The sequence below is a fragment of the Dasypus novemcinctus genome, chromosome 24 (assembly GCF_030445035.2).
Source record: "Dasypus novemcinctus isolate mDasNov1 chromosome 24, mDasNov1.1.hap2, whole genome shotgun sequence".
NCBI lineage: Eukaryota > Metazoa > Chordata > Mammalia > Cingulata > Dasypodidae > Dasypus > Dasypus novemcinctus.
The window spans coordinates 55,452,444-55,480,124 of NC_080696.1; the positions used below are offsets into that span (position 1 = coordinate 55,452,444).

General features: G+C 45.6%; 1 protein-coding gene across 5 annotated transcripts in view; it reads right to left on the minus strand.

Annotated features, from left to right (window-relative positions):
• Window positions 1–27,681, minus strand: part of ATP9A (ATPase phospholipid transporting 9A (putative)) — a 146,903-nt gene that overhangs the window by 63,797 nt on the left and 55,425 nt on the right. For all 5 annotated transcript variants that reach the window (XM_058287233.1, XM_058287235.2, XM_071211791.1 and 2 more), the window contains 9 exons: window positions 23,939–23,997; window positions 22,636–22,687; window positions 20,860–20,954; window positions 17,026–17,106; window positions 16,223–16,298; window positions 7,670–7,746; window positions 6,408–6,568; window positions 4,388–4,530; window positions 3,317–3,429 (listed from right to left, as the gene is read on the minus strand). In XM_058287233.1, coding sequence (XP_058143216.1) covers window positions 3,317–3,429; window positions 4,388–4,530; window positions 6,408–6,568; window positions 7,670–7,746; window positions 16,223–16,298; window positions 17,026–17,106; window positions 20,860–20,954; window positions 22,636–22,687; window positions 23,939–23,997 — 857 coding nt within the window. The remainder of the gene's footprint in view (window positions 1–3,316; window positions 3,430–4,387; window positions 4,531–6,407; window positions 6,569–7,669; window positions 7,747–16,222; window positions 16,299–17,025; window positions 17,107–20,859; window positions 20,955–22,635; window positions 22,688–23,938; window positions 23,998–27,681) is intronic.

Below are 27,681 nucleotides of genomic sequence, written 5' to 3' on the forward strand. Positions count from 1 at the left end.
TCAAGGAAAACAAATACTCAGGGTAAGGGGCACTGGGGATTATAAAGTTACACTTTATGGGAGATGTCCTGAGAAAGGATGCAATCTGTGCTAGAGCTAAGAGCACAACCAGCCTGACTACACCTAAACCCAGGACGCAGGGCTATTTTAGACCCCAGAGCAGGAAAAGCAAATCAATTTATGTGCTTTGCTGAAGAAGGGTTATCAGGTAGAGTTCATGGTAAAAAATGTTTTCTGAGATTTAACACTTAGAAGTTAAGCCAAACCAAAACCTGAACCACAAAAGCTGAAATACACAAATATCCTTAGAAAGGATGACTTCTGTAAATACCACAAGCTCTTTTAAAAAACCCACAAATACGGGCAAGTGGGCACGGGAGCGCCTCCTGCTGGCCACACACACCACCGCCTGCGAAGCTCTTACATGGTCATTAGCAGGGTCGGTACCCCTGGCCAGGGGCTGCGAGGGCTGCCTATCTAGCCAGGTGCTTATAAACACAAGGATCCAAAGAACGAGCCCCCGCAGAAGGAACCTGGGAGACACGTGGCGTTGGTGGTTCAGAGGAAATTCCTCCAAGATGCAGAAATGAGGCAGCTCACCCCACCCTACGCACTGGAGTGAGCAGGAGAGGATGAATGGCGGGGCGGGGGCACAGGTCGAGGCTAGACCCAGGAGAGAGCCGATGGCATGAGGGCACTCCTGCACCTGTAAAGGGTGGATGGGAGAGGAGCACGAAGGGAAGCAGGGCATCCATGCTGGAGGTGAGAGCACACAAGTCAGGCGAGATGAAAACAAAAGGCCACATGGAGAACCTGGTGGAAGATGTGCCAGAGACGGGCACATTCCTGAAGGCAAGAGGTGAAGGAGCAGGAATAGGGGAGGTTTCCCAAATCCTAGGCTGGAGCAACAAGGTGCATGGGGGTGGCATTTGCTAAGATGGGGACCTCTGGGAGAGCAATGGCTTAGGGGTGAGGGAGGAACATGGGGACCCACGCAGCCATGCCAGCGGCAGGCAGGCTACAGTGCGAAGCTCCAGAGCAAGGAGGGGCTGGAGACGGGGGAGTCATCGGCAGGGGACAGCAAGGGAGCAAGAGGGAGGAGGGGACGACCCAGAAAGCAGCATACGCAGAGCACAGGACACCAGCGACGGATCCCCATGCAGCAAAACAGAGATCAGAGAGAAGAGACACGGGGCCACGTCGGTTCTCCTCCCTCTCTAAGGAGGGCCACGGGATTGTTTTCATTTTATTTTCTAGTCTGAAATAATTTCAGATTTACAGAACATTACAAAAATAATACAAACCTATACAGAGAACTTTACCATATCCCCACACAGATATCCAGATCCATCTATCAGTCTATTTCATCCACCTATTTCCTAAACACGTGAAAGCAGGTTGTTTACACCATGCTCCCAGAACACTTAATACTTCCTTGTGTATTTCTCAAGAACAAGGATATTCACTTACATAACCACCTTAAGTACAATTATCAGGCTCAAGAAATTTAACACTGATCTAATGCTTACGGTCTTTATTCCAAGTTTTTCATATGTCCCAATAATGTCCTTTTGGGCACATAATGATTTTTCAGTAGCCCTAAAAAATCCTTGAAAAAGGCCCTATGATCCATTTTGAAATAAGTCACAATAAAGGCACATGGTCCTAGAAGAAGCATAAGTGTTTCACCCCAGTCACAGGTGACATTAGGTGGGAGTTTCTAATTAACCATTGTCCACTTAAATTCAGTGCCAGCTTTCACACACTATCACCTGCCATCCCATTTCCAAGAGACAGCCTGGAAAGCCAGGTGTGTCTGCTACCAAATGTGCCGGTAAATTAAACGTTGACTATGTGCCACAAGGATTCAGGGACTCTGCCTTAAACCCCTATCAGAGGCTTTTCCTTCACATCTTCAACTGATCTTCTGACTACAGTGTCATTATCTATTTTGACAAGTTTAAGCAAAAAAAATTCTCCCTCTTGTTGTCTCCAAACGTGTGTATAACATACAGCTTAGCCCCAGACGTACAAAAGAATTACTGTGTGTTGGTTGGTCTGTTTTGTCTTGTCTTAAAAACACAGAAGCCCAGGCCCTACCCTAGTCTTCAGGTATCAGAATGTCCAGGTATCAGGCCCAAGTAAATGCCTTTTGTTTTTGTTTTGTTTTGTTTTTAAACCCTACCAGTAATTCTGATGAGCGGCCAAGGTAGACTCTTTAGGAATATTAGGATACTTCCCAGGAATGTCTTTCCCTGAAAAATGACTGGTTTTGAAAAAGTTTGTAGAATTAAAGAGGGGAAAGCTAAGTTGTAAGTCATTTCTGAGAAAGTAACTTCTTCCATCTGATTGCTGAGCTGAATGTAGATGAGAAATCAAAATGTCTGAGTTTGCCAGAGCTGCTATGACAAATGACACACAAAGCGTTGGCTTAAACAAAAGTGTTCACTGTCTCATGGTTTTGAAGGATGAAAGTCTGAAATCAAGATGTCAGCAAGCCTGCTTTCTCCCGGGGTCAGCAACATTCTGGTGGTCGCTGTCCTCTGTCACCTGGTGCCCTCTCCCTCTCTCTCCTCTCTGGCTCCTTCTGGCTGACTGCTCCCCTATTTCCTCTCTTTATAAGGTCTCCAGACACACAGTTCAAGACCCAGCCTCATTCAACTTGACCACATCTTAAGTAACAATGACAACTTCAAAAGGTCCTATTGACAAACGGGTTCATACCCACCAGAACACGGATTAAGAGCTGAGCATGAGCATGTCTTTGGGAAGGGGGCGCATGATCCAATCCCCCAAAAGAGCTAACCAGTATAACAGCCTATTTCATAATTAAACCATTAATTATTGCTGCTTTGGCTCACAGCTAGGGAAGAGGAAAAAATAAACATGTTCACAAACGTAAGTATAAATAAGCAGTAGATTCTCAGGCACATCACTTTCTATTAGGTTTTCCCCAATATCCACTAAACCTTCAACAGAGTATTTTAGCCCTTGGCACAAGGAAAACGGGTAAACCTCAATTTCGATTTCATTCCAAATATAAAAGATCAGTAGTGTCTAGAAGTTGGGGAGGAAGCAGGGTTGGGAGAAAATGGGGAGTGGCTGCTCATGAGTGTTGGGTTTCTTTTGGGGGTGCTGAAAATGTTCTAAAATTGATTGTGGTGATGAATGCACAAGTCTGTGAATATAGTACAGTACACACCACTGCACCGTCCTTTGTAAACAGGTGAATAGTGTGGTATGTGAATTATACTTCAGTATCGCTGGTAACAAAATGCAAAGGAATTGTCTTGGGTGTTGAAACAGGAGGCTTTACCTGGGTGTAAATACTAAATATGTGGCTTTGTACTTCATCCATTGAGTCAAGTCCATAGGCCACCGTTCCCAGATGGAGCCGTTTGAAAACCATCTCATTCTGGGTAAGAGTTCCTGAAATACAAGACAAATGAGTAACTGTGCCTGCACTCCAGGACTATACTGATGATAACTGCTTTTTTGTCACACACAGTTTAAATACTGCCCTGGATGGGGGCCGGTTAGACATCCGTGGGATTTTGTCTGCCCAGAATCCTATTCCTCCTTTTTTGAAAACGGGACCCTCGGATTCCATGGGGAAATTACCACCCACATTCCCTGGGATGGCCTGGAGGGCCTGTCAATCAAACAGCATGAACCATTTCATTGGCCAAAAGCGTGGCACGTGATATACACCATGCCAATCTGAAGGAGAAAGAAAACATGGCGATAAGATGATCAGAAGAATAACAGAGCCCTACAAAAACTGTCCCAGGGTCCTGTTACTGACAAATACAGAGCTTCCCAGGGTCCTGTCCTCCCTGAAGCCTGGATCATCTCTGATTTGGGGAGCCACCTGGGACCTCACAAGAGCTCCCCTTCCAGCCTATAGCCACCCAGGTCTCCCCACTGCCGAATCCTTGCTCTTAGCCACTATGGGAACCTCATTAACAGACAGGCATTAAATCGTGGGGCAGGATCCTGGTGTGTGGTCACGAGAGCAGCACTTGAGGTCAGGCTGCCTTGTTCAGAGCCTGGTGCTACTGCGATGACAAGTCACCGAACCTCTCCATAAAGTGGGATAACAATACTCCCTAACTCATGAGGTTTGGATGGGGATTCACTGGGTTACTGTAAATTACACCTCAGAACAGTGCTTTCCACATAATTAGTATAATCTGTAAGGGCTTGCTGCCATCACCATCATCATCAAATAAGCAGCTTCCCCTCCCACCTCAAAAGATGAGGAAAACAAAACAGCAGCAGCATGCGTCTCTAATACCTGTAGAAAGAGAACGGGAGCGTTTGGGTCACAGCACTTGGGGGCCCCCTTTCACCCGGCATCCTGCTTGGTTCCCTGGGAAGCGCTCACCTGTCTTGTCTGTGAGTAAGTAGGAAATCCTCCCCAGCTGCTCAGGAATTGTGCTGGAGCGAACCACGGTCCCAGGGATCTTGGAATCCCTTCGAATCACCCAGCTATACACAATCTTGCCCATGTCCAGGTTCACACGCAAACTAGACAGAAAACCAGGGCAAATGGGTTAATAGGAGCACAGAGGGCTCCTGGAGCTCTTTTTATAAACAACTTGGGCTCTGCGTAAACATCATTTGTGCCATAACATCTGGAATCATTCCCTATGGAAACACAATGCTGGCACTGAATTCACAGATTTAACAAGAGTCAACACCACTATCAAATAACTCGCTAAACAAACCGTTATTTTCAAGGAACTCTCCTCTTATGGACTGAAGTCACTTAAAAAAAAACCCAAAGATGGAGGAGTGGGATGAGGGGGGTGGGGGGGTATATGGGGACCTCATATTTTTTCAATGTAACATTAAAAAAATAAAGACAAAAAAAAAACCCAAACAGGTATTTAGCTATTTTAACTTAAATTTTTTTGTTTTTAATTTTTTTAAGTTATTGGTTCCTTAAGTTAAAACAATTTAAATAATTTACTAATTTTTAAATATTACTTTATTGCAAAAATAAACAGAAGTCTTCAAAATTATTCATAATCCTATAAACCAAACAGCTTGTCATTTAATGCCTATTCCTAGGCCATATGCATATTCATTCAATTAAGTAATTTTCACTAATGTTATAGCTAGAACTTAATAACCTGCATTTTCACTTAACACTATACCACAAACACTTCTCTCTTTTTTTTCTAGCAATCAAGTAGATTTGCTTATTATTGGAAACCAACATCCAGAGCATCCCAGCACCTCATTACAGCTGGGATGAAACAAATATGCAAAAGAGCAGGACAAAACAGAAGACAATACGTAAGTGTAAGGTAGAAATGATACATACTAAAAGTTAAATATTTATGTATCACTTACTATGGAAGAAAAAAATCAAAACAAGTATCCAACAACATGGGACTAAATAAACTGTTAAACCTAGAACATATTCACATATACATTGCCTTCTTTAAAAAAAAAAAAAAGGCAGATTTTATGTAGAGCAAAATCCCCTTTATCTAAAATAGAAAGAAACATATATCCCCAAATATTAACAGTGATTATTACCTGGCTGTGATGGGAAAAGGTGGTTTTTAATTTTCTTTCTTCTTTAGCTAATGTCAATCTTCATTCTTTTCTACTATGACCATCTATTACTTATATAATTTTTAAAAAACAGTTTATTCAGTCCCCACACCAGGTAGGCAAACAATTGGCAGGTGTTACCATTCTTCCTTTATATATTTATGGCAGATGTTACTAATCAATCACAAAAGTTATTTTGCCCGGGAGCCCAAACTCAGACTCAAGAGTCCTTCTCGACACAGCACTCCTGGCACCTACTGCCAAGTTGTCAGAGCTGGCACATGAGGTGGACTCTATTTGGCATCCCTAGCATAGACTGGACAAGGCAAGATCTTTTGAGCAGAGGTTATTCAAGAAATGACAGTTCATGGAAGAATGTGCCATCTAGTCCTACAGACACAGAGCATGGTTCACCCTCCTGACCTCAGTCATTCTTGGTCATCACTCTGCCAAGAGACTGGATCCTTTTAAAAGCCACAAAACCGGAAGCAATTAGGCATCCACCTCCCACATGGAGGTCCTGGGTTCGGTTCCCAGTGCCTCCTAAAGAAGACGAGCAGACACCACAACCAGCAGGGAGGGGAAGTGGCTCAAGCGGCTGGGCATTCGCCTCCCACATGGGAGGTTCCGGGTTCGGTTCCCGGTGCCTCCTAAAGAGAACGAGCAAACGGGGGAGCCATGGTGGGGGCGGGCAGGGAGGAGGGTAAAAACAATAAACAAACAAACAAAAAAGCCACAAAACCATGATTTTTAAATGAGAAAAGAAAAGCAAACATTCAGGGGCCCCAATACTCCCCCAAACAGTCAAGTTCCCAAACACGAGATCGTCCCCGTCTTACCTGATGGGAATGATGTTGGAAAACAAGAGGAGGAACCGGATGATCTGTAGGTACCAGCGGCCCGCGAAGTGCTGGAGGGCAACCATGACCAGCGAGACCACCACCAACGCACCGAAGAGGATCTTGGTGAGGCAGTTCACTTCCAGGTCAAACAGGCCGATCTGGGGACAGCGCACCAAGGTGGCCTTGAGATGACCTGGGGCACCCACAGCCACTGGACAACCCATCCTCCACCCCAGGGGAGACGGTGATATCCATCGGTCCCACATCTTTTGTCTGAGAAGACTGGGTTCCATGGGCTAGGGCTCAAAACAGACATCCAAGGGACCTCAAAGGACTTGGACTTGGAATTTGTCATGATTTAAGAAGATGGACACTGGAGAACATATAAGCAGGTCACTACTGCACCTCCTGCACAGTGTGCATCACAACCCTCCACTGTGGCCCTGCGAAATGACTCACATGCATGCACTCTTAGCACCACACCACACACCAATTCAGTTTTCCCTGAAAGGTCGAGACATACACTTGGGACCTACAAATTGGGATAGTGTCCAATTCTTAGGTGCTACATTAATAATTATTTATCTTAATGTATATTCCCCTGCAAAAATGTACCTAACACATCAATCCCATTGACATTACAGAAATATGGCCCAGGATGAGGCTGAAACACTAAATAAATGACATTAGAGTTGTACTGTGGCAGGGAGGGGTGAAAATGACTGAGGTTTAGGAAACAGTTCAAGCTATTGACAAAAGAAATCTTACTGCAATATTCTGATTCCTGGGACCTGGAAGAGGGGTCTTTGTGGGAACTAAGCAGAAAAGGGAGGCATCAGGCAGACCATACATTTGACACCTTAGGATGCGCTACCGCCAGGTGTTCAGCTGGGGTTAGAGGCCGGGGCTGCCCCTTTGTCACCGTGTACCCCTGGACCGAGCCACTGCGCTTCCTGTCTATAGAATGAGGGCTCTAGAAGCACCCTGCTCATAGGAACTCTGCAAGGAGCATGCAAGATGCTTAGAAGGGTGCAGCCGATACCCGCAAACAGGGCACGCTTAGCAGTACTGTTTAACTTAAAACTTTTGTTAAGTATATTTTAATAACGCACATTTTTATAAATTTTTATGAACCAAATAATGCTATTAGGTGCTCCTGCCTTTAAATCTAGTCTCTCACCTCACCCACACCAGTCACTAAAATACACCTGGGCAGAAAGCTCTGACAAGGAAATGCATCCTGGCGACATGGAACATACCTTGCTACGGGGATTTGACGTATTCATGACACTCCTCAGTTCCCGGCCCGTGTAAAGAACGACCCCCACCACCGTACCTAAAATGAGAAAACAAACCCAAAGAAACATTAACACTGACAGGCAGGCTTACAAGCAGAAGGGCCCTGCCTGCTTGACTGAATGTTCTAAACCCAACGGCCACACCATGAAAATATCAGAAAGTCTACACAGGTGCCCCCAATGATCCATGGCTATGCTACCAGTATGGAAGCCCTTGGCCACGGGTAACTAAGTTCAAATCCACATGATGAGATAGAATACACATCTTCATTTTCACTACCTACACTTGTTCAGCAGCCACGTGGTCTATGGACCTGCCACGTGGGACAACCAAGAGACTATGGTGTTTCCATCATCTAAGAAAGTTCTATTGGCCACACTGATCTGTGAGGGTCAGAGGCCTCTAAATATGGGAGATTTGGGGGGCAGAGTGTTGTCCTCCCAGCCACTGGCCTTAAAAGTTTCCAGAGGTGCCTTCTTACTAGAGGGTATTCTTGTTGGTGAGTCACACCCTTTTGAACATTGTGTCTGACCAGGCCATTTGGGGGGGCATCTGACCAGAGAACAGTACACGATTTTCCTTTTCTGAGAACTTTCCCCATCCAATGATCTCATCCACCCTCCCCCAGGACACAACATGGAAAAACATCAACCCTTTCAAAAGTAAACAGTCTAGAGAACAAACGCAATTGGCCAGTTATCATTAAAAAAGATGTTCATACAACATAAGTTATAATCCATGCTGTGTAGCAATGCTCCAGAATATACTCATCAAATGCAGTGAATGTACCACACTAATGAAAGAAGTTGTCGATGTGGGAGGAATGGGGAGGGGGGTGGGGAGGGGGGTATATGGGAACCTCTTATATTTTTTAATGTAACATTTTGTGTGATCCATGTATCTAAAAAATAAAAATAAAAAATTTTTTAAAAAAGATGTTCAGCCTAGTGCATGATCAACGAAATGCAAAATAAACCATTTTATGCCCAACAGATTGGCAAAATTTCAAAGGAACAATAACACCAGCAGTGGCCAAGAGGTGGGGACACCAATCAGAACAATCTTTTTAATGGAGGAGGGACAGGGGTGGCAGTATCCATTTAAAAATTTAACAATGTAAGAATGAGGAACTGTATTTTATTTAAGTGTAACTGAATTTTGGCGTGAGCCAAGAAAATGTTCACATTGCAATGGGAAAGGCAGACAATAAAGAAGGAAGCCAGGTGAGCACAATAAACTGGGGCAGTGAGGAGGGCCACGATGAAAATAAAGCAGAGGAATGGGGAGCAGAGTGGGAGGGCCCCCGTTTGTAGTGGGCTCAGGGAAGCGGTCGCTGAGCTGATGACATCTGAGCTGAAACCTGAAACGGGAGAAGGGGCCAGCCCTCCAAGCTCTTGAGAGAAGATCCAGGAAAACAAACAATTCCCTGGAAAAAGAAAACACCCGACCCTCACTCCCCTCTCCCCCTTACTCCCAGGAATATCACTGTCAGCAGGGTATCCAAAAATTCAAAGACTGCTAAAAATCCAGAGGTTATAACACAGTCGCAGTAAAAGAGTCCAGTCCCCAAACGAAGAACGGCGACTGGACTGCCTTGCCTGGACAAAGAGGAGGGGCCCTGAGGTCCCTCGGAGTTCAATGCACTTGGCCAGGCGAACAATACCTTCCAGCACAATGCGGTTCCGGCCGAGGGGGGCTCCGGCAGATGGCAGGCCAGGGCGAGCCCGCTGCCCCTCGGCAGATGGCAGGCTCCTGGGAAGGTGGTGGGCCCGCCCCTCGGGCCCCGTCCCCGCAGCAGATGGCTGGATGGTGGGAGCCGGGTCCGGGCCGTGCTGGGGGCTGCCACGGCCGCTGCACCCACTCCTCCAGCGTGGCTCCACCCCAAAGCTGATGCCCAGGGCTATGAGAGTCCAGGACATTCAAGGAGCATCGCCCCGCTGGCCCTGGCCAACCCCGATGCCTTCATTTTTTTCTTTTTTAAAAAATTTATTTCTTTCTCTCCCCTTCCCTCCATCGTCTGCTTTCTGTGTCCATTCACTGTGTTCTGCATCCGCTTACATTATCTGGCAGCACTGGGAAACTGCATCTCCATTTTTTGCATTATCTTGCTGCGTCAGCTCTCCATGTGTGCGGCACCACTCCTGGGCAGTCTGTGCTTTTTTCACGCAGGGCGGGCTCTCCCTGCGGGGCACACACCTTGCACATGGGGTACCCCTACACAGGGGCACCCCAGCATGGCAGGGCACTCCTTGCACACAGAAACACTGCACAAGGGCCGGTTCACCCCATGGGTCAGGAGGCCCTGGGGAATCGAACCCTGGACCCTCTATATGGGAGACGGACACTCTATCAGTTGAGCCACGTCCACTTGCCCCGATCCTTTGAACACTGCTGAAAATGGCCCTGCCCCCACCACAACGCCTCCCACCCTCCAACCAAAACGAAGGAAGCCAGCAGCCAAACCACCGCCTCACCCTGAACATCGTGGCCCCCCAAAGACAAGCGCAAAGTGGCGGCCCAGGGATGGGCATTGGCTTGGTCTGCCCAGTGCTTTAAAGACTTTGAACTGGTTGCCAACTTTCAAATTCAGGAGCTTCCCATAAAAAGTTGAGAGTTCTGACTTCTGGAAAACCAGGTCTGCTGACACCAGGCCCTCATGTCATCCCTATCACCCGCTGGTGCTGAGCAGGGCTGGCCCCTCAGAGGGTGCGGGCTCGCAGCTCACCCCGGGCCCCACCCAGCCCACCGCACTCCTCCAAGCCCCCTGCCCAATCTGCAACTCCCGACTCAAACCGCTCCACCCCAAGACCTCTAGCCCCTGCTTCCTACCTTGTTACCTCTCCTGGTCCCAGCCACCCATTGCTCTTACTCTCTGCAGCCTGCAGACTACAGAACCTTCTGGACTTTCAGTCAGCCCACGTCTGGCTTCGCCAGTGAGCCAGGCTATCATGTGAACTCTCTAGAACGGGGCCGGTGCTACTCCATCGCCACTTTTTCCTGGTCCATAGCAAGACAAATGCTGGACTACTGAGAATGAGCATTTAGAAACTTCAACAGCAACGTGATGTGGCTGCCACATTCGCACCTGGACCAGCGGGTTCATCCCACCGAACAGGGAGCAGACCACTTGGGCGCTGTCAAACTTGGGTGGCAAGGCCCAGACAGCATGATCTGCATACTGATCCCACACAGGAGGACCACAGATCAATTTGCTACAGATTGGGAAACAAAATGACTGGAACCTTCCCACTGGAAGTTTGAGAGGAACTGGGCTAGGGCAACAGGACTCTATGACATCCAGGCCACCGGCTCTGCCAAACCCCCAGGCTCCTCCATCCCGTCCCTTCATCCATCACTCCAGCAATGTGTGGTGTTATCCTCCACATCCTCCACAGATTGATACCAGTTGGCAAGCCTTTTTTTTAAACTTCCAACTGAATTTGTGTAACAAGAGAGTGACCAAGAAGCAGTATTCAGATTCTAAACGGAACAAAGAAGGGCAATCTCATGTCATTGAGATGACATTTTTTTTTTTTTTTGGCTGCTTCAGCAGTTGAGTGCTATTGGGAAATGGCTTGCATTTAGCTCCAGGTTCACATTAGAATCAGAGTACAGTTTGGTGCCCCCTCAATTAGAAGCAGGAGGGAGACCATAAATGCACATGCAGCTGCGCACACGCATTCCAAAAGAGAAGTCCACCAAAGGCCATGGAAGGCACCTGCTCTCTCTTCCCACGTCCCCAAGCCCAGAGAGAGGAATTCAGACAAGATTTTTTAAATGTTTGTTCAACTCCACAATTCATTTCTCATGAACTGTTCAAGATCCCAATTTGCCCATCTCCTCTCATCCTCCCAGGAGGCAACTCTACTGAAGTTGCGTGACACTGGACAAGTAACTTAACCTCTCTGAGATCAGTTCGTCATTCCATTAAACGTCCTCATTTTTTGAAAAAAGGTTTATTTATTTATCCCCCCCCTTCCCATGTCTGTTCTCTGTGTCCATTCACTGTGTGTTCTTCTATCTCTGCTTCTATTCTAATTAGGCAGCTCCAGGGACCCATCCTGGGACTTTCTGGAGTGAGAAAGAGTTGATTATTCTCTTGCCCCACCTCAGCAACCTGATCTGCCACGTCTCTTATTATCTCTTCTCTGTGTCTCTTTTTGTTGCATCATCCTGATGTGCGCGCTTTCCAAATGGGCCAGCACTCCTGTACGGGGCAGTACTCTGCACAGGCCAGCACTTCATGTGGGCCAGCTCGCCACACAGGCCAGCTTGCCTTCACCAGGAGGCCCCAGGAATCAAACCCTGGACCTCCCATATGGTAGACGGGAGCCCAATTGCTTGAGCCACATCCACTTCCCTTAAATGGACTCGTTTAATGTTGTGAGAAAACAAGAGAATGACAGCAAGATGTTTTGTAAATAAAAAATGATAAATGAAAGGTTTTGTTGTTATTCCTCTAAGATTACAGCTGACAAGCCCCCTCAACCTCACTCCCTCTACCTCAGCATTCTACAAACCTTCACCTAAATCATTTTCCTTTTTTCTTGTCCCAGACGAAGTACATAGAAGTCTCTCCTGTGTCCTCCCACCTTTTCCTTAAGCTCCTTCTATACTCTAAATTCCAGGGGGTTGGAGGCCACAGTTACCCTGGGATCTAGCATGGAGTTTGACATACAACAAGTGCTTAATAAAGGTCTGTGGCATAGAAGAAGGAGAGAGAAAATCACCAAAAAGAAAACCAGACACTTAAGAGTGTATTTATAATTGAAATGTTAGCATTATCAAATCAACACCCGACCAAACCAATCGAGGCTATTAGAATTCAAGGTAGTGGTTAACTGTGGGTGGGGAGGAGGCGCCAGGAAGGGGGCTCAGAGGAACTGTAGAAGGAGCTGGTAATACCCTGTTACTTAGTCTGGGTGTTGGTGACAAAGGGGTGTGCACCATGTGAAAACCCATCAGGCTCTACACTCAGGATTTACATCCCTTTCTCAATGTGTGCCACATGCCACTAAAAAAGTTCCAGAGGTTATGCTTATGCACGTCTCAGCAGGATCCCACTGACTGCCACAGTAAGTAGTGCCTCAAATAGTGGGGCTCCTGAGGGCTCTGGAGACATCCAGACACTGCAGGCAGGGCAGACAGCTCAGGGTTTGGCGCCCTCCAGTGGACCTTACCTTGGACTTTATGCTCCCCAGTGTGACAGAGGTGGACTCATTTGTGGTTTCCCTACACATGGCTCTTCTGCCCCTTCCACTTGAACTTTTAGCTATTACTATACTTGATAGATGTACGTCCAAGAGACTTAAATCTTTGGTCCACCCATGTGCCAACTGGGCCCTGAATCTCAGCAGAATTGCAGCACCTACTCTCCAGTTCACTGGACTCACCCAGGACAACTAATAAGGAGATGATGATGGACAATGCCCATCCCAAAGAACAGAGCAAGTCAGCAATTGCAAGTAAGGCAGTCTCATCCATCAGCCCCATGGGATCTAAGCCCCCTCTCAGTTAGAGGCAGAGTAGGCATCACCATCCCAGAATACTCAGAATTAGGGAATGAACAAGGGCCTGGAGTAGACTTACTGTTTTTCTACTATAGACGTATTTTTATTCTAGCAATGGAAGAACTTTTATCATTGATGTGGAGGCAGTGGCCACTGTAGCCTCTGAGGGGAGGGAAAGGGAAAAATAGGTATAATTTGGGGGCATTTTTGGGACTTGGGAATTGTCCTGAATGACACTGCAATGACAGATACAGGTGAGGATATATCTTGTAATAACTTACAAAAATGTATGGGAGAGAGTGTAAACTACAATGTAAATTATAATCCACACTTAGTGGCAATGCTCCAAAATGTGTTCATCAATTGTAACAAATGTACCACACTAATGAAGGATGTTCTTAATGTGGAGATATGTGGGAGGGCTAGGGAGTGGGGCATATGGGAATCCCCTATATTTTTAATGTAACATTTATGTAATCTAAGTATCTGTAAAAACTTTTTTTAAGTATATTAAAAATAAATGCACTCAGGATAACATACAAAAGGATAATATTCGTACAATATAGAGTTCTGTCAAATCGTTTTTTAAAAACAAACCTATCAACAGAAAAAAAAGGGCACAGGGCATAATGTGGCAATACACATAAAAAATTTATAAATGGTCAGTAAACATACAGAAAGATGCCCAACTTCATAAATAACTTAAAAAAGGCAAATCAATATGAGATATTTACTTAATGCCTGTCAGAATGGCAAAAATTTAAAGTCAGACAGAAGCAGGTGCGGGCAAGGGTGCTGGGAGCACTCCTTTAAGGTTATCAGAAGTATGAATTAGAAGCAGGAAGTTTGGCACATGAAAGTATAAAATGAACATACCCTTTGACCACGATAGCTTTGCTGGTTAGTTTTTTGGCTTATAGAAATAAAACATGAACATTTTAATTTGGGATCTATAAAAGAATTGCCCCATATTCCTAAAATAGTTGGAATTCAAATTTAACTTTCTTTCTAAAAGATGTGGAGGCAGCTTAAAATGTTTAACAATAGCAAAAAAGACTTGTATGAATAAAAGAGGACATGAAGGAGACCTGGTAATACCATTTCTAAGAAAATATTGACTATATAAAAATTTTAAACTTCTACATGGTAGAAACAAAGAAACAAAAAGCTCACCATAGATAAAAACAAGAGTGGCAATAAGCTGTGAAAATGTATTTGCAACACATGACAGATGATAGTGTGATGTTCTTTTTTCTGTAAAGCAGTCTTACAAATTGATAAGAAAATGAGGAACCCAGAAGGAAAGTAGACAGGCTGAAATATGAAGAAATGGCTTTTATATGGCAAGATATATTCAAAGTTATTTACAATGAAAGAAATGAAAATTAAAACATTAATGAGATGCCATTTATCACCCAACAGACTGGAAAAGGATAAAAATATTTTTTAACTTCTGAATATCAAATACACCATAAATAAAGTAAAAAAAAATTTTTTTAAAAACATGATAAATTGGATGAGGAAAAAGGATGGCATATGCATCAGAAATGAGAAACGCTAGCAAACAAAAAAGAGAGATAAAAACCACAAGAGAAAAAACAATTGAAAGACACAAGAAAGTAATTCATGAAGGAAGAAACAGAAGAGACGCACTGACGGCCCACCTCCTGGCTGACCCAGGAAACACAATCTCAGAGATGCATTTCCTGGGTCAACGATGACAGAGTAAAAACAACCACATCAGTAATTGACTTAAACGTGGAGAAAAGCTGGCGAGGAAGAGGGACCCGTCCAGAGAACTCCGGGCGGAGCCGCAGCAGGAGGACAGCGGAAAGGGCAAGTGTTGCCAGGCACAGCGTGGGCACGGAGCTTAGGGGCCAGTTCCTCGTTTGCTTGGTCACCAGGAGTCTTGAGAGACATTCCAGAAGTAGGAGGGCAGTGGGCCACAAAGGTGGCAAAACCTAGAGCAAATGATTCTCTGCCCATTGGCACTAGTGAGCGAGTGGGCGAAGGGCGCGTCCAGCGGCCTGCAGGTCCTCGGTGCTGGCTCGTCCCCTCCCTTACCACATGACATCGTGAGTGAGCCCGCTGTGCAGAGGGCCACACAGCGGCATCAAGCAGGGGAACGTGGGCGGGGCGGAGAGATGGTGTTTGAAAAGGGGAAAAAATTGATTTCACCAAATCGAAAGATAGAAAGTTGCCAGTAGTGGAATCACAGCAACGAGATGGGTAATATGTTACTACATTACATGTAACAGAATAGCTACACAGTGATCAGTTTCGTCTCTGGAGCAAAGCATCTGCTTTCAAATCTCAGCTCTGCCGTGTGACCTGGAGCAGGTCCTTAACCTCCCTGAGCCCTTATCTGCTCATCTGCAGAATGCAGATGCTTCGAGTACCTGCCCTCATGGTACCGTTGGGAGGGTTAAGTGACACATGTAATACACACAAGGGGCTCAGCACCTGCAGATATCACCCGCTGCTACCGCAGACCATGCTTGGCCGCCAGTGCCTCTTCTGCTCTGGGGCCATGGGTTCACTTTCAACCCCACATTCAAGCTCTAAAGGCAGCCCTTTCCAGTTTATCCTGGGGTTTTAAGATGCTCCATCTCCCCCCACAGCCTTTTCGCATGTGCAGGAGCTCCCTGTACTGGCCATACCTGCTCGGCAGTCCCCACAGACATAACTTCCAGCCAGAACATCCAGGCTGACCCCATTGCTGGTACAGATTAGAATGTCAATCTGCAGGGGCAATTAAGGGCTATTCCCAGAGCGCACGCTGCAGCAGAGTCCAAAGGCCACAGCAGCTTCTCCTCTAGACGTCCTTACGTGTCTGAGGGGCAATTAGATGTCCGTTTAGTTCCCTGGAGGTGCCGGGACAAGTGGAAAACTCTATTTGACCGACGACTAATTTTCCCGACTGACAGATGATTATTCTAATTGCAAAGGGATTTTCTTTCCCTTTCAAATTGCTAGCACATTCCTCAGCAGTGGTGCCCGTACCTGATGCGATGACGGTGCCGGCCCAGAGAGTGTTCTCGATGCTCAGGCTCTCGCTGATCGGAGGGTCGCTGTCTTCCTGGCAAAGACCAAAGGGACACACATTTACCTGCCAGGGTTCCGACAGGATCCACAGGCTATTCCTAGCATGGTCTTCCAAAGACAGAGAGAGAAGGACTTCACCTGATGCGGCTGTGGACCCTACTTTAGAAGTTGCTGCAAGAGAAGGGTCCTTGGGGTTTTTGTCTCCCATGGAAATACTTGTAAAAGTTGGTGTCTGGTTTAAGAAGCACCAGCCTCAACTAGACTGAAGAAATAAATGTTTTACAAGGTAAGAAATGAAATTCAGAAGCAAAGCTATCGTGGATGGCACTCTGTCTTGTCGAAAGAAAAGCCCATTTTAATATGGGTCTATAAATGAATTGTCCCATATTCCTAAAATAGTTTGAATTCAAATTTAACTTTCTTTCTGAAAGGTCTGGAGGTGGCTTAAAATTTTTAGCAATGGCAGAAAGGATGTGTGTGAGTAAAAGAGGACATGGGTCCATCTGAAGAAGACAGAAAGAGTAACTGCTAGACTCTTAAGTTGTCAGGTAATTGCAGCTGTCCCAAACTTTAATTCCGAAGAAAATCCCAGCAGGGGGAAATGACGTGCCAGCCTCCGAGGTGCAACCTTCAAAGGGAATTTCACTCCCACCTGCCATAAAGTCACTTCCTGAGAAAGAACTGCCCGCCCTTCTTGGCAGGCCTCCACCTCGCACACGCACTCTAGACAGCATTCGCTGCCGTCGAGAGAGCTTACTTACCCTGGTGAAAGTCCCCACGAAGTTGTGAATGTCAATATTTGGCTCCTCTGCATACACGTATGATCGAATCTGAAGGAGATCCTGTCAGAGGTAACATTTTTGGGGTTAAAACAGGGCCCGGTTTGTGATTTAACCCTTCAAGAGATACCCAGTATTTTTCAAAAGGAACTGTATTTTCCAAACTGAGCAAACAGGCTTTCAAAATCATGAGGCAGGTGAAAAGAGGAGGAAACTCCTCAAGTGGGCAGGAAAGTTGCTACATACCCTATGTCTCAGGACACACTGAGAAACTGCAGTAAAGATGCCTGCCTAACAGCACCTTCCAAACTGACTGATGGAAATGGGGACACAACATGACAATTAAGACCGTGGGAATGAGCAGATCCCCGTGGCCTAACTGGTTTACAGAGTCGATCATAGCAGTGAGAACCTGCGCTCAGTCGACAAATAGTTAAGTCTTACAAGCTGTCTGGAAAGGACAGAGAGATGCAAAAGTGGGCAAGAAGCCACCCTTAGGTTAATTATACAACTGTGTAGAAGAAATACAAATCTTGGCAAAAAAAAAAAACAACTACATTTCAAAGCAGAATATGTTAAAGACAGGTGCATAAGACAGAAGGTGAAGGACAGGTATGGTCACACAGAGCATCAGCTGCTTCCAGAAGAAAGAATAAAGGAAGTGGAAGGGGAGCTGGGCAACAGGGAGCGGAGCCAAAACTGGCAGAGAAACACAAAGTCCAGAAGCAGAAACTGCAGGGCGAGCGGGAGCAGCAAATGGCTCTGCAGGCCCAGCTCCAGGAGTGCCCAAGGGGAAACAGGTGGGGGTCAGATGGTGTCACAGGTTAAAGGCCAGCTAAAAGTGTTATTATTATGCTTTGTACACACAGAGACACACACCCACACACATATACAGTGTGATGGCAGGGAGTTTATCTTCAGATGGTTTTCCTTAATGGCTGTTGCTACCTAAAAGGATGATCATTTGGCTTCCTATCGGGAATAGGGCACTGGCCCATCACCCGCTGTCAAAGACGAGGCTCTGAACAAGCACCAGCCCCTCCACACGCCAGCCGCGTGGGTTTGGAGAAATTACCAACCCCCTCTCCTCTAGCCTCAGGCTCCTCACCTATGAAATGGCCACAATAACACCTGTGTCTTAGGGAGCAGCGTGGACTCATGAGACACGAGGGAGAGCCGAGTTCCAGCTCGTCACAAAAGGGGAGGCAGCTGCCAACATCACCAACCTCGAGCACTGGACGTCCCCACGTTCCCACACTGCCCTAGCACCTATTTACTTGCTCTTTCTCCCTCCCCTCCTTCCTGATTCTTCTTTCTTCTTCTTCATTTTAATAAAATTCTTTCACTACCAGCAATGCTACTCCTGACAAGGTGCCCAGCCGTGCCCACAACTGCTGCAGGCAGATAGCATCCTGGCCCTCCAGAAAGCCCATCTGAGCAAAACCCGTTACCCTGCCCCAAAACGACAGCTGCTGCCAGTAATCTGTAAGTGTGTCCTCAGCCCTAATATTCAGAAGTTTCCTTTTATGTCATCTTTCTCTGACCTTTCAAAGAAAATAATGATAATTTATAGGAAAAAGGAAGCAAGGATTCTCTCACTAGATAAATTTTACTTAATAACCAAGGTCCATGATTATAAAGTACTGGATAAACCTAAGACCACTCACAAGTATTAAAGGATGGCAAATGGATGCTTTATGATATACACGTGTCTTGCAATATTATGCAGATGCAAGAAAGAATGAGGAGCCGATTAAAATTTTTAGTTAACTGCCAACATTTAAAATTTGAGAGACTTTACACGAAAATCTGGTTTGCTGGGTTCTCTTTCTAAAACAAACAGGTGGTCAAGGAAACTCAAGGCAAAAATACCACTTGCCCATACCAGTCTACAGCTGAATAACAGTAGAGACCTGTGTTCTCTGATAACATCACCTGCGAGGCCCAAGCACAGTTTGCACTAGGTACCCACCAAAAACAAGGGGGTGGGATGCAAAATAGTAAGATACAGCATGATCCTGTTGTGTAAAACTACAACCCACAAACATGTTTATATATTTGTTAGTAAGGGCATTGAAAAGCATCTAGAAAGACCAGTATTGAGTTTACACGATCCTCTCTGGGATAAGGCAGGACTTGGGGAAAAGGCTGTCCAGCAGGACTTTGCTTTTTCCTCTATAGCTTTCCACACAATTTTATTATTTTTCAACAAGAATATAGGCATGTATTAGGAAATTTTTATAATTGCATTTATAATCTTTTTATATTTTTATAAATTTGTAATTCTTTTAGTCTAAAATCTTGTGAAAATGCTGCTCCCATCAGACCCTCTTATACCTACCAAAGCTCCCTTATATTTATCTGAACCACAGCTCAGGCCTGGACCACCTAAGGGCAAAGCAAGTGTTTTCTAAACTGTGACTCTTCCAAAGAACAGACCGAGAAATGCGAATCTTTGCTGCAAAATATGCAGCTATCCTCACTTATAGGCCATTCTAGGCTGTTTCCAGAACATTGTCCTTCAAATCTTTCTTGGGAGAAATCTTACCAGAAAGTAAAATGCATCACTCAGACAAAATCAGAACCACCCTTGTTAGATTAGCCCCGTCTCACAGGCACAAAGGTATGTTCTAAGGATTCCCAGGGGCTCCCGAACCATTGTTAAAACCCTTAGCTATAATTTCTGGTTTAAAAATTAACAATAATAACGGTGCTATTTCACTTTTTACTAACCATGAAATATAATTAAGATGGTTGTCTTGTTTGTTATCATGTTAACTCTATTAGGACACAGAACCTTCACCTGGCCAATCCTTGCTCCTGGAACAAGGTTTGGAGAAGCATAAATTGGCACAACAGGAAAATCTAGCGTGTTCCATTTAACCCTTTCAGACCAGTGAGTGTGCACTGGCATTTAAAATAACTTTAGGGTTTTGTTACAGAGATGGCACAATAGGGCAGTCAGCAGACCACATCCAACCCCCGTGGTTGCTTTTGCATTTGGTCTTTGGCTCACTCCCTCGCTCATTCTACAAACAATGGCAAGAGTGCAGGGGTGCTGGTGGGGGCACAGGCTCTGCAGAGCTTGGAGCACTAGTGGGTTCCACCCTCGCAGCCAGCCCCTTGGGCAGGACAGGGCCTGCTTTATGCACTGCTGCACACACTGCTTATGCAGCAGGGAAGGGCACAGGCAGAGCCTGCTCTCCAGGATACGATACTGCTTCATAAGGAGTAGCTGCTTACGAAAAGACTCTCTGAGAAGGTGACTCGTGCACAAAGCCCCAGGGAAGTGATGGAGATGCCTGAGCCCAATATGGAGGATGAGGGCTCCAGGTGGTGCAAACAGCAGGGCAAATACCCAAGGCCAAAGGCTGATGTGGCTGAAGCTGGTGGGCAGAGGGGAAAGGCAGAAGCTGAAGGTCGAGAGTTAGCAGAGCGACAGGTCATACGGGGTTTGCAGAGGGCAGCAGGACTGTGGGGTTGATTCTAGGTAGGAAAAGGTTTTGGGGGTTTTGAGGTGGGGAATGCCATGCCCTGGCTCTCCTTGTAAAGTTCTGCTTGCATCCTTGCCAACGTTCATTAAGATTTTGAACCTCCTTCAAAGAAACCTTTGTCCCTGGCACACCGGACCTGCAATTGGCATGGCCGCAATCAGTTGGAATCAACGAGAGCTCTAAGTTCTCCTGGCCCCCACACTTCCCCACCAGGCCCACTTCACAACTGGCATCCCCATTTTGGGCCCCCGAAGCCATCTGAGTTCAAAACCCTGCGATGACCCCGTTGCCAGTCTGTGCCTCTGCAGGGAAAGAGACTCACGGCGGCCGTGGGGAGCCTCTGCGTACAGGCCACAGGGAGCCGCAGCTTCCAGTCCGTCTCCCCATCCAGCTGATCCGTCCGCAGGAAGCAAGAGCCTGTGAAAGACAGGTGGGTGCCGCCTAAGCACCTGCCACAGGAGCGCCTCTGCCTGGGCAACCAGTGTGCTATGGGCGGCTCTGGACAACTCCTGCTCCGGTCCTGATAAAAATGGCCAACTGACGGCCAAAGGCCAGGTGGAAAAATAAACACCATATTCCCCACTTCCTCCGTAAGCAACAAAAGACCTGGGTTCGAATCCAAGCTCTACCACTCACTTGCCATGAGAGCTTGGGCTGCTTTCTTGACCTCACTAAGCCTCAGGGTCCCCTCGTCTGTAAAATGAGAAGAAACGCAAAAGCTTGTTGCAGGGATGCCGGGTGTAGGGGGGTGACAGATGGGATCCCTCAGCTCAGAGACTGGCCCAGGGTAAGGGGCCTCGAAGGAGAGCTATGACTGAAACCGCCATCCGAGGCTGCCCTGGCCGGACGCCGCGAGCACCTCCTGGGGGTCAGGGCTGCCACGTACTCGCCGCGGGCCCGTCCCCAGTTCTTCCGCCTCTCGGAGCCTCGGTTACCTTGTCTGTGAAAATGGAGACAATGGCGACACCAGCCTCACAGGGTTTTTGTGAGGATTAGAGTTGAGCCCCGCAGAGTGCTCAGACCTGCGCTGACCCACGGCAAGTACCCGCGGGCGTCTGCCAGGACGGCCTGCTCTCACGTCGCAGGGCCGCGCGTTTCCTCGGACATCAAGTCCACACGGTTGGTCAGCCACACACTTCACCAGCTAGGGGCTGGGTCAGGTTGCTGAGGCTGCAATGGAGCCTTCTGAGAAGAATTATGAGGGAAGAACACTTCTCCTTGCTGCTGTCTGGAGGAACGGGAGCTACGTGATGGGCCCTAATACTGAACGCTCCAAATTCACTGAGGAGGACAAAATAACCAATTTGAGGTCAAAGTGGCAGCTTTCAAATCCAGTTTCAGTCTAGTACTCCTCCTCCCGCTCCTGATCTCTGACATGTTATTGATAAAAAACTTCTTTTGTATTTGATTCATAGTAAGATTGGTTGTAGCAACTTCAAAGGAACAGAAACGCAAGTTTTTCAGAGATTCAGAAATCTCTGATTGTGCCTGATGGGCAAGAGGAAACAGCCTTATTTCCTCAGCACAGCTTAAACGACGACGAGATTTTGAGTCAACTGGTAGGGTGGTACCAGACCCTGGCCCTGAGAGTTTACCCGAGCAAATGCGGCTCTAACGATAAAGTGATGGGAGCAGGCCACGCCACTCACTCACCAGCATAGGGAGGGCGGAAAAGGCTACCTCCTTCTCCCTGGTTCTCGAGTGCCAGTCTCATCACACCACGTCTCTCGGTGCTTCCTCAGCAGACAGAGGATTTCTGTTTGCCTCTATTTGTTAGATACACTTCCTCCTCTCCTCCAGCCCCTCAAGTTGAGCTCAGGACAACTCAGGGAGCAAAACTGTGGCTGCTGCGTGTGACATTACCAGCTGCGACTCAACGTGGGTCCAGCTAACTCTATCTTTTTAATTATCAAAATCCATGGACCTGCAAGCGCCAAATATATTTTTTTGAAAGACCCCTCTATTTAAAAAGATGTTTTGGATTCGCCTCCCTGGCTCCAAAATTCTATCTACTTCTGTTACATTTTCAAATGATTATTTTGCCAAATTACCACTGAAAGGTTAATGGTTATTTTCAAAATTGATCCCAGATGTTTACCATTTTTTTCTGATGTCCTCAGGAAGATCATGTCAGCAGGGACCCGCTGGTTCTGTGTTATGAAAAGAAAGACTGTTACTGTGACTGCCCATGTGTGGTTTGGGCCCCCACCCCCACTCCTCTTAATGGGGAAGGGACTACCAAAACCAACAGCCTCTTTTAAGTTTCTGCCTTTGAGATAGATTTGGGCATCTATTTTATTTTTAATCCGAAAAAGCTTGCACACTGCTGTTATTTTACTAATCCTGATCAGAATCGTATCTCAGAAAAGAGAGCTTCTAGTTTTCTGGCAAATCCAACCATTACCTCCCCAAAATCCCTGACAGAAGACATGGGGCCGAAAACCAGCTGGCTTCCTTCCAGGCTATCTGCTGATACTACAGACACACATACTCGCTCTATGCTCATGCTTGCTGCTTCTATCTATTTTTCTACTTGATGTTTGGTTTGTAATGGAATTTTAACAAGGAAGTAAAGCAGTAAGAAGCAACAAAGGCCATTCTCAAAAAAAGGGGGAAGCCAAGAGCAGACCTGTTTAATTACAAACAGAAAAGAATATAACATAAAGGGGTTTGTGTGGTCCTTCTGAGCTGCCACCCAAAAAAAGTTTCAGTTTACTGCAAATCAACTTTGAATTCTTGGATTTAATCCTTTTTAAAGAGCATAGTTCACTTCCTAAAGAAACAAGTTAAGACACAATCCTTTTCTAATCAAATATTATTCCAAGACTCTCCAGGGCCACCCCCAAGATCCAATAACTTCCAAATACACAGTAATAAAGAGAGATGAGTGTTTGCTCAAGTAACGAACATATGCTATTTTGAAAATGCATTTTGTGCCTTTTTACTATTCTCATATACTTTCACTTCCTATAAAACAGAAAATCACAGACTTTATGTCAATAAATGTAAGCTAAAATTGCTCAAAAGGTAAAATACATAAATATTTAAGTGCATATGTAGCACACAGACTTCTAGGGACTATTTTATAAGTTAAAAAAAAAGACCCTTCCCCCAAAGCAATAAATATATCAAATAGAAAATCAAAATTTGTATTTGTGTTTGTAAAGCAGGATTTCTCACTAAGCAGCACACGTAAACCTTGACAAAAAAATACTTTTCGGTCTCTCATAGGGAAGAGTGTTTTCTCCCTAGGCAGAGCTCTTAGAATCCCAAAGACTGCACACTCCCTTAGTCTACCAGATTTACAAATTCCAATTCAGGACTCACTCAAGTGGCAGCACAGCCTTCACAATTCCACACTCCCATGCAGCAGCCTGTTAAAAGTCGCAAAAGTGACTCACCTTTTCGACGATGATGAGATCCCCAACTTGGATGCTGGAGCTCTTCACCTTCACTGTCCCTGCAAAGCAACAGGTCCAAGAGACATCACTGTTTTCATTCATTTGGACATGGCATGTCTTGGCAGAGTATATGCCAACCTGCACAGTCAGCACAAGGCCCCCAGATGTACGTGGACCACCCCCCCAACAGCATCATCAACTCCCAACTCCTTTATAAAAGGTTCACCTGTGGCAGACTGCTTCAAACATCACATTAGCGATACCACTCTGGCCATAATTCAAGCCCTTCAGGTGTCTGTCCTCAAATAAGATCACCTCAAGGGTGCCTCAGATGCTTCTCTAAACTGGTACCATAAGGGATTACAGTCAGCCTCAAAAAGACATGTAGAGCTGGGAAACAGATGTGGCTCAAGTGATAGAGCTTCCGCCTACCATATGGGAGGACCTGGGTTCGATCCCAGGGCCTCTTGGTGAAAAAGAAGAGAAAATGTGCCTGTTTGGCGAGCCAGTGCCCTTGCAAGTGCCCACGTGGTGAGCCGATGCCTCCGTGAGTGCCCACGCGAGTACCCGCGTGAAGAGCCAGTGTCCCATGCAAGTGAGTCACGCAGCAAGATGATGATGCAATGAAAGAGAGACAAGGGGAGGATCAAGGTGAAGCGCAGCAGAAACCAGGAGCTAAGGTGGCGCAATTGACTGGGAACCTATCTCCCCATCAGAGGTCTCCAGCATCGAATCCCAGTGAATCCTAGACGAGAGAAAATGAGAAGACAGCAAAAACGCAGGGGAGGATGGGAGGAGGGGAAGGAGGAAAATAATTAAATTAAATTAAATTTTTAAAAAAGACATGTATAGGGAAGCTGATGGGGCTCAAGTAGTTGAGTACCCGCCTACCACACGGGAGGTCCCAGGTTCAGTTCCCAGGGTCTCCTAAAGAAGACGAACAAGACAGCAAGTGCAAACAACAAGGGGGGTGGGGAAATAAATTTAATTTAACTTCAAAAAGATAAATATGTATAAAAATTGGAAAGAAAATTAAGAGTCAGATTTTTGGACAGAAGGTCACCTCTTCATTTTCAACATCACTGAAAGAAGCTAACCCAAAATAATTGATTTTTTTTTTAATTTATAACTTCTATATAGTTCAGTTCATACGATTTTGAACAGGCTATATAATTTTTACTGGCTGTTTATCTAGATAAACAATATCAACTAAGACTAAAAAGTAATTCTATGTTAAACTTTATAAAGATACTGATGGCTTCATTTAATCCTCACAGCAGCTGTTCAGTTAGGTATTATCATCTCAGTTTTAAGATGAGGAAGTAGGCTCAGGGAGGCTCAATCTTCCCCTAAAGGCTCAGAGCTAAAATAGGATGGTGTCAAGGTTTGCACCACATCTGTCTGCCTCCAGGGTGTAGAATAAAAAACAGTGAGCTCAGTGCAACTCAAACATTTACTGAGTGCTATGTCCTGGGAATTCAAAGATTGATTCAGTCCCCACTTCCTCAAAAAGCTACCGTCTAGTGCAGGAATCAACAAACTTTTTCTGTAAAAGGCCAGATAGCAGAAACTTTAGACTTTGAGGGCCAAGATGCAATGTCCTCAACCCTTTCAACAACTTTTCTCCCCAAAAGGCTAACAACAGTCTTTTTATTTTTTTTATTTTTTTCAATTTTTTAACAGCAGTCCTCTTGACATTTATATTTGACATTTTAAAAACATAGAAACTATTCTTAGCTCCCAGGGCATACCTAAAAAGGCAATGGGCCAGATTTGGCCCATTGGCTGCAATTTGCCTACCAACCCCATCTAGTGAGAAAGACAGCCAGAACGATGGCCATTAGTGCAAAATGGTGTGTGAAATGATGGAAGATCCAGTGTGCTAAGGGAGCAGAAAGGAGGGAAGTATCTCCCTTGGGAGAAGGACCTGGAACAGTGCCCAGCATACAGAAAGCACTGGATTTGACCATCCAACTAACAACATTTACTGAGCGCCTGTGGTATGCCAAGTGTTTTAAGTGCTGGGGATACACAGAGCTCCCATTCCAGTGGAGGTGATAAGGAAATGATGATTGGTAGGAGAGGAGGTGGTCAGAAATGCTCTGCAGGGGAGCTGAGGCCAGAAATAGGGGGGTAAAGTGGCAATCATGAATCAGCTGGCCCTTACTGTATATGATTTCTAGCTTTCATTTCCTTAGCTGAAAGAACTTAAAAGTCACGAAATCATCTAGAGTGCACAACTCTAGACTTGTACAATTTTTCAGACTATTTTACACTTTCAACCTAATATTTCAACATATATTTTAGTAATTCATCACCAATGAGATGTATCAATGCAATCAAATCATTTCTATGAAACAACTCGAATAGCCTCCAAAGGGTTTCATTTTAACTAATAGTCCTATTTAATTAATTTGTTATTATAACCATAAGTAAATCTGGCATTAAAAGTTCTATACACAACACTATTAATTTCTACCACACACAACAATGAATGGTAACAAGCTGAGCCAAGCCTCTCCTGAACTCTCCTGGTACAGCTACCTCACCTGGCTAAGTGAGCACCTAGCACTCCAGTCTGCATCGTTTTTATAAAACACGGTGCTCAACTCAACGCAAAGGGCTGCGTCTCGACATACCAGAGAGACCTGCCAGCCTCAGTGTTCCCTACGCCGTGGGCGCCAGTGAACGTATTTACAAAAGGAATGGAGAAGAGCCTCTAATCCGAAGAGTAAGATCTTTAGAAATGGATGAAGAGAGGGTCTAATGTGAACCTTACTGCCTGAACAACTCCTCTTGTTCCACTAGGGGGTAACAGAACAAATTGTGCACAGATGGCAGCTCCTCCTGGTGAGTCTCTCAAGGCCGAGGAGGGAGCTCGTAAATTCAACATGGCCCGTGGCGCCAGTGAACTTTTCTTTCACCTGAGCTTGCCCCAACTTTCCCAAACATAAATTTACACATTGTCTTTGGTTTTACTACTAAAATTTATGCTGGTGGCCTGACCCGAAGTCTCACGCCTGTGTTCTAGCTACAAGTTTTCTCTTAAAATTTAACTCAAAGAAATGTACACGTTTTAATTCTCATTAAATAACAATTGTCTGTGTATGTGTGTGCATATTAGCAGGACTAAAGACAAAGCCAGGAGGATTATAATAAAAGGATTAATGGTGATTCAGTCCAGGAGGTAGAGGATTTGGCTCTTTCTCTGACGTATTTACTTTCTACCCTTTTCACATTAATTTTCTTATAATAAGCATGAGGTGCTTTTCTAATAAGTAAATGAAATACATTTAAATTAGCTCAAACAAAAAATAAATTAGCTCAGATATTTAAATGACCAGGCCCAGATTTCGGCCTTCTACAACTGTCCTGATTTATTATCAGTTAATTTGAACTCTGCCTCTCTAGGTCCATCTGCTCCACCTCCACAAAAAAGCCCTTTAATCCGCTGTTCGGAGACCAGTTTCTGAGCGGCCGCTGCATCCTGCAAACTCTCCCACTGCACAGCCTGTCTGTCAGCCCACAGGCCACTGCTGCAATCTCAAGAGGAGGGTAAAACGGGAGCCACCGTCCTGAGGCCACTCGTATTTCTTAGCCACGGTTCCTTCTTTAGCACTTTTTCAGGATGAGCTCCAGCTTTGTGGCTGGAACAGAGAGAGATGCTTGACTCCCATTCTACTGAACAAACGCATGGTGCCAATCACATATTTTGACTTCCCACCCCAGCTGCAGTTTTATGG